The 7,424-nt window shown below is 51.3% G+C and overlaps 1 protein-coding gene across 1 annotated transcript; it reads right to left on the bottom strand.

Annotated features, from left to right (window-relative positions):
* Window positions 1–2,116: 2,116 nt before the first annotated feature.
* Window positions 2,117–6,889, bottom strand: LOC144675988 (insulin-like growth factor-binding protein 5; the record flags this gene model as incomplete). The annotated part of the gene is made up of 3 exons (XM_078536502.1): window positions 2,117–2,781; window positions 5,212–5,331; window positions 6,666–6,889. Coding segments are annotated over 3 exons (467 nt in total), but the record flags the coding sequence as incomplete, so codon positions are not given.
* Between the last annotated feature and the right edge of the window lie 535 nt (window positions 6,890–7,424).

Raw genomic sequence — 7,424 nt, 5'->3', positions numbered from 1 at the left:
GTCAGTTCTGTCACTCAATACCACCATGGCTGATCTCGGGCTTCAACTCCGCTTTCCCACCCACTCCAAATATCCCCTAATTCCCTGAGAGACCAAAAACCTGTCTGTCCCGGCCTGAAATGTCTTCAACGATGGAGCATCCACAACCCTCTCGGGTTGGAGAATTCCCAAGATCCACAACCCTTTGAGTGAAGTAATTTCTCCCCATCTCAGTCCCAAACAATCGGCCCCTAATCCTGAGACTGAGCCCCCGTGTTCTAGGTTCCCCAGCCCAGTGGACAGAGCCGAGGTGATCAGCCAGATGGGAGGACAGGCCTAGGGGTCCGGTCTTTTCTTTAGCTGATTGGAGGAGACGCAAAGTGGAGGATAGGACATCCCAACAGGGAGTGATGGCAGGCGTGGGGTGGGGGGAAAGAGTCAGAGTAAAACATTATGGTTTGAGGCTCTGGGAAAACCGTTTACATATGGCAGAAAACAGCATAACAATAAATCAAGACACAGTAACATATTAATAATAGATTCCCATCTTTAATTCCACACAAAGTCAGTAAAGGAGGGGATTCCTCTTTACGAGCTGTGTTTCGTGATTCCCACTCCCCAGATGCATTTGGATTATACATTTTTCCCCATTTAGTGTGTGTATCTCCCATATTTGGGGTTATTGCTTCAACCAGTTTAACCCTTTTGTGTAGATTTCCCCACATGCGATTGGGTAACTGAGTTCACCACCCAGGATTACAGCTGGAGGGGGTGGGGGTGGCAGTGGGAGCTGGTTTGTGGAGGGGGGGGGGGTTGGACGGGTGAGAAGGGGGTGTTCCCACAGAGGGAATGTGGCAATCGGAACTCATCATCGCACCCCAGCCCCACACACCCTACCCCGGTGAAGAAAATCAGAGGCAGCCTTGCCTGAGTCAGAGCTGAGGGGCCTTGGCTGGAAAGAAGCAGGTTGAGGGCGGAGCATCTTTAGACTGGGTTATGATGCCACCCAATGTCAAATAGCTCGGCAACGGCTGGAAGGATGGCCAGCTTGGCCAAAGGACTGAGGGGGCATCGGGTGCCCACAGAACTAGGCAGAAGGTGGAAACACAGGAAGTGCTGCCCCCACTGCACCTCCGAGGCTAAGTGACTTCACACCTGAGGTGAGGTGAGGACACAGCGTGGGGATGGTACAGAAAACTGCTCCCAATAAACCAAACACACCAGCCATGAGTTAGCTTTCCCGTGCGGGGGCTGGGGTGGGGGTGGGGGTGGGGGAGCTGGGGTGGGGCTGGGGGTGGGGGTGGGGGCCTGTGGGTGGGGGGCTGGGGGTGGGTGTGGGGGGGCTGTGGGTGGGGATGGGGTTCTGTGGGTGGGGGTGGGGGGCTGGGGGGTCTGTGAGTGTGGGTGGGGGTCTGTGGGTGGGGGGCTGTGGGGTCTGTGGGTGGGGGTGGGGGTGGGGTGTCTGTGGGTGGGAGTGGGGGGGTGGGGGGCTGGAGGGTCTGTGGGTGGGGGGGATGGGGGGGTGGGGGGTCGGGGGGTGGGGGGTGGGGGGTCGGTGGGTGGGGGGAGTGGGGGGTCGGTGGGTGGGGGTGGGGGGCTGTGGGTGGACACGATCACAAACAGAAATTGCAGCCTCGAAGGCCAAAGAAAATCAGTGCAACTGGTCGGGGAGGAGGGCCTATTCTTGCAGTGCCTGCCTTCAGCAACTAGGGGGCAACACAGCCCTCAGTACTTTCGCTCCCTATTGGTGGGAATCAGGTACTGCAGCACAACACAGCAAGGTGACCTATTCCGCCTTGGGAGCCGGGTGTTGTGGTAACATCCAGTGAGAGGTCAGCATGTCTAAACTAACCAATGCATCCAATCACTAACCCCGCCCCCCCACCCTGCACACCCACCCTCCCCCACTCCCCCCCCCCCACCTCCCACACACACACACACAATAAGCTTCCCCACTTCAGCACGCACAGTCTGAGGGAAACGTCAATGCTGAGTCTTGACACACTGATGGCTGAATCGATCTGTGGACCACCAGGTCACATTGATCAGGTTATTGGTATCACCCACTCTCTACTGCAAAGGAGATCAAACCCTGTCTGACCAATCGTGCTGTCCTGCACACCCCCCTCTCCCCCCCCGACCAGACGGCTAGAAGGCAAGCAAGAAGGAGGTCACACCAAACACTGGATCTCCCCAACCCCTCGTCCAATCAGGATGCTGCCAGCTCAGTTAGGATCCAGGTGTTGGGCAGTGGATCGCTCATTGAGTCACTGGTTGAGGTTTCAGGTTTCTTTTAAGTGCATTTCTTGGGTCGATAGAAATCTCCTTAATTTGTGATTAGAAAGGGCATCGCAAGTTGTTAAAAATACACTGAATCACCCAACCTTGCAGCATTTCTCTTTTTAAAAAAAACAAATTTCAATCAAAAGGATGATTCTTTTGTAGAGATTGAAAAGCCAAAAAAAAAGCTCACGCAGGCTCAACTAATCCGATGCCCCGGAAAATAATAACATACTTATTTTTTTTCAATTATTATACTTTAAGGTTTTGATGCACTCACTGTCAAAGGTTTATAATCTTTAGTCAGCTAACCACTCATGAAGAAAAACCCTCTGGAGACGGTCAGCTGGTTGGAAAAGAGCCAATAAATTCGGAGAGGATGGTCAGGGTGAAGGGACATCAGTCGCTTTCAAAGCTGTGACATTGAAAGTCGTGATGTATGAAATCTGAGCTGGGTAACTTGAGCCCGTTCTTGTTCACACACCAACACAGACCCCGCCGTTTGCCTTTGGATGGTTTGCACTGTAAAAAAAAGGAATCGATTTAAAACTCAATTAGTCAGCCTGAGGGAACCCCAAAATTGGTGAGGAACACCGCCCTTTGACCTGTGACACCCAGGGCACTGTCCAGGTGAGCCGTGGGAGGGTCATAGGAGCACAGGGGGAGGCCATTCAATCCCTGGAGCTTGTTTCACAGGGACCTGTGTGAAGTGTGAGGAGGATAGTGATAGTTTTCCAGGGGACGTGAGCTGGTAGAATGGGCAGATGAACTGTAACGCAGAGAAGTGTGAATTGATATATTTTCATCGGGAGAATGAAGAGGGACAATATAAAATGAAGGGTACATTTCTAAAGGGGCTGTAGGAGCAGAGTGACCTGGGGGTTTACATGTACAATCACTGAAGGCAATAGGACAAGTTGAGAAGGCAGTTGAAAAGGCGCACTGGACCCAGCCTTTATTAATAGGGGCATAGAGTAAAAGAGCAACGTGGTTATGTTGAACTTGTCCAGCCACAGCCGGAGTTTTGTGTCCTGTTCTGGGTGCCACACTTCAGGAAGGATGCAAAGGCATTGGAGAGATTGCAGAAAAGAGATTCATGGGGATGGATCCAGGGATGAGGAACTTCAGTTATAAAGACAGATTGGAAAAGTTGTGTTTTCCTTGGAGAAATGAAGTTTGAGAGGAGACTTGATTCAAAATCGTGAAGGGTCTGGACAGAGTAGATCAGGAGAAACTGTTCCCATTGGTAGAAGGGTCGAGAACCAGAGGACACAGGTTTAAAGTGACTGGTGAAAGAAGGTGACATGAGGAAAATCTTTTTCAGGCAGCGAGTGGTTAGGGTCTGGAACACACGGCCTGAGAGTGTGGTGGTGGCAGGTTCAAATGAAGCATTCAAAAGGAAATAGAATAAACATCTGAAGGGAGATAAATATCGGGGGAAGGACAGGGGAATGGTATTAGCTAAATTGCTCTTGCAGAGAGCTAGTATAGACATGAAGGGCTGAATGGCCACCTTCTGTGCTATAATCATTCTGTGATTCTAGGGGGGCCATTTAATCCTCAAAGCCTTTTGCCTCAGAAGAAGATACCAGACCTGCTCCTCAAACAGGTTACACTGTAAAATGAGCAGGAGGCAGGAGATCCAGGGATTGCTTTCACTGGACCACAAAAGGTTAAGAGGAAACGTGGTTGAGTTTTTTTAATCATTGAAACATCTTGAGATAGTACTTGGAATTAGTTTAGCATTCATACTGGGCTATTGGGAGAGAGGGGGACAGTGGGATTAGTTAAGGGATTGATACAGGGCTATGGGGAGAGAGTGGGGCAGTGGGATTACTTTGGGGATTGATACTGGGCTATGGGGAGAGAGTGGGGCAGTAGGATTAGTTTGGGATTGATACAGGGCTATTGGGAGAGAGTGGGGCAGTGGGATTAGGTTGGGATTGATACAGGGCTATGGGGAGAGAGCGGGACAGTGGGATTAGTTTGGGATTGATACTGGGCTACGGGGAGAGAGTGGGGCAATGGGATTAGTTTGGGGATTGATACAGGGCTATGGGGAGAGAGCGGGGCAGTGGGATTAGTTTGGGGATTGATACAGGGCTATGGGGAGAGAGTGGGACAGTGGGATTAGTTTGGGGATTGATACAGGGCTATGGGGAGAGAGTGGGACAGTGGGATTAGTTTGGGGATTGATACAGGGCTATGGGGAGAGAGTGGGACAGTGGGATTAGTTTGGGGATTGATACAGGGCTATGGGGAGAGAGCGGAGCAGTGGGATTAGTTTGGGATTGATACAGGGCTATGGGGAGAGAGTGGGACAGTGGGATTAGTTTGGGGATTGATACAGGGCTATGGGGAGAGAGCGGAGCAGTGGGGTTAGTTTGGGATTGATACAGGGCTATGGGGAGAGAGCGGGGCAGTGGGATTAGTTTGGGATTGATACAGGGCTATGGGGAGAGAGCGGAGCAGTGGGATTAGTTTGGGATTGATACAGGGCTATGGGGAGAGAGCGGGGCAGTGGGGTTAGTTTGGGATTGATGCAGGGCTATGGGGAGAGAGTGGGACAGTGGGATTAGTTTGGGGATTGATACAGGGCTATGGGGAGAGAGCGGGGCAGTGGGGTTAGTTTGGGGATTGATACAGGGCTATAGGGAGAGAGCGGGGCAGTGGGGTTAGTTTGGGGATTGATACAGGGCTATGGGGAGAGAGCGGGGCAGTGGGATTAGTTTGGGATTGATGCAGGGCTATGGGAGAGAGCGGGGCAGTGGGATTAGTTTGGGATTGATGCAGGGCTATGGGGAGAGAGTGGGGCAGTGGGATTAGTTTGGGATTGATACAGGGCTATGGGGATAGAGCAGGGCAGTGGGATTAGTTTGGGATTGATACAGGGCTATGGGGAGAGAGCGGGGCAGTGGGATTAGTTTGGGATTTCCAGCTGTGCTCACTCACCTGTTTCCTTTTGTACAAGCCCTTGCGATCACAGTTTGGGATGTAAACCTCATGTGGACTCAGGTAAGCAGCTTTCTTCAGATTCTGCATCACCAGCTCCATCTGCCTGCGGCATGGACCCTAGGCATTCAACAGTAAAATCAGTTACCCCCCAGAGCAGAGAGAAAACACCCACTATATATTCCACCCTCAATCGGCTGATACCCAGCCAGGCTCAACTGGCCCATGCACGTGTGTTCCTGCTGCACACAATCCCGCTCACACCTTCTCCATCACAGCAGTATACACTTCTATTCCTTCATTCCTCATGTGTCTAGCCAGCGTCCCCTTAAACAGACTGACACTATTCAGCTCAGCCTCTCCCTGTGGGAGCGAGTTCCACATTCAAACCACTCCCAGGGTAAAGATATTTCTCCTGAATTCCCAATTGGATTTATTAATGACTATTTGCATATTTATGATACAATATTTAGATTTCTTTGCAAATGTAGGAAATGTGAACAGTGATGAGGGCAGTGAAAGACTTTGGGAGGTTAGGCAGGCAGGAGGGATGGGCAGACACGTGGTAAATGGAAGTTTAACACAGAAAAGTGAATCATTCTGGTAGGAGGGGTAAGGAGAGACACTATAAAGTAAATGGAACAATTGTAAAGGGGGCGCAGGAACAGAGAGAGCTCGGGGTGAATGTACACAAATCATCGAAGGTGGCAGCTGTTAAAAAAGGATTTGGGATCCTTGGCTTTATTTCCAGAGGAATAGATTACACAAAATGAGGAAGTTACAATAAACCCTTTACAAGTCACAGATTAGTCCCCAGCTGGAGGATTGTGTCCCATTCTGGGTCCTACACTTTAGGAAGGACGTCAAGGCCTTGGAGAGGGTGCGGAGGAGATTGACCAGGATGGGAGCAGGGATGAAGGACTTCAGTTAATGTGGAGAGACTGGAGAAGCTGGGATTGTTCTCCTTAGAGCAGAGAAGGTTAAGGGGGAGATTTAATCGAGGTGTTCAAAATCATGAGGTGTTTAGACAGAGTGACTAAGGAGAAACTGTTTCCAGTGGCGGGAGAGTCGGTAACCAGAGGGACGCAGAGTGAAGAGAATCGGGAAAAGAAACTGAGGGAGAGATGAAGGGGAATGTTTTTTTCCACAGTGAGTTGTTGTGATCTGGAAGGCGCTGCCTGAAAGGGCGGTGGAAGCAGATTCAATAGGAACTTTCAAAAAGGGAATTGGATAAATAGATGAAGGGGTAAAACTTTGGGGGATGTGGGGAAAGAGCAGGGGAAAATGGGAATAATTGAATAGCTCTTTCAAAAGACCAGCAGAGGTGCGCAGGGCTGAATGGTTCCATGAATCGATGAAGAATTAGGGAAGGAGGGAGCAGAGCTCAGTGCCTACTCTGTGTGGTGTGGTGTGTGTGTGGTGAGATGGAGGTGCCACACTCCCCTCTCACTTACCAGCTCCGATTCCTGTTTGTGGCCTGGGAGACGTCGGTCATGTGAGGTGTTCTCAGAGGATGAGATGATCTTGGAGATGCGCAGTCTCTTCTGCCGATCCTTTTTCAGGGCCTCCACCTTGTGATTGGACAGGCGACTGTGCTTCTTAGGCAATGGTTTGGAACTGTAACCTTCCTCAGCCGTATCCATGGAGATCGATTGCTCAACCTCCGGAGATTCCTTCTCTGCAACAAATCCCAAAGAACAAAGTTGTAATAAATCATTGCGCTGTCGGAGGGTCAGTACTGAGGGAGTGTCGCTTGTCGGAGGGTCAGTACTGAGGGAGTGCCGCACTGTCAAAGGGTCAGTACTGAGGGAGTGCCGCACTGTCAGAGGGTCAGTACTGAGGGAGTGCCACTTGTCGGAGGGTCAGTACTGAGGGAGGGCCGCACTGTAAGAGGGTCAGTACTGAGGGAGTGCCGCGCTGTCAAATGGTCAGTACTGAGGGAGTGCCGCGTGTCGGAGGGTCAGTACTGAGGGAGGGCCGCACTGTAAGAGGGTCAGTACTGAGGGAGTGCTGCACTGTCAGAGGGTCAGTACTGAAGGAGTGCTGCACTGTCGGAGGGTCAGTACTGAGGGAGTGCTGCACTGTCGGAGGGTCAGTACTGAGGGAGTGCTGCACTGTCGGAGGGTCAGTACTGAGGGAGTGCTGCACTGTCAGAGGGTCAGTACTGAGGGAGTGCTGCACTGTCAGAGGGTCAGTACTGAGGGAGTGCTGCA

This window comes from Cetorhinus maximus, unplaced genomic scaffold, assembly GCF_964194155.1.
Source record: "Cetorhinus maximus unplaced genomic scaffold, sCetMax3.hap1.1 HAP1_SCAFFOLD_1257, whole genome shotgun sequence".
In the NCBI taxonomy this organism is placed as follows: Eukaryota; Metazoa; Chordata; class Chondrichthyes; order Lamniformes; family Cetorhinidae; genus Cetorhinus; species Cetorhinus maximus.
This window is presented reverse-complemented; position numbering and strand designations above follow the sequence as displayed.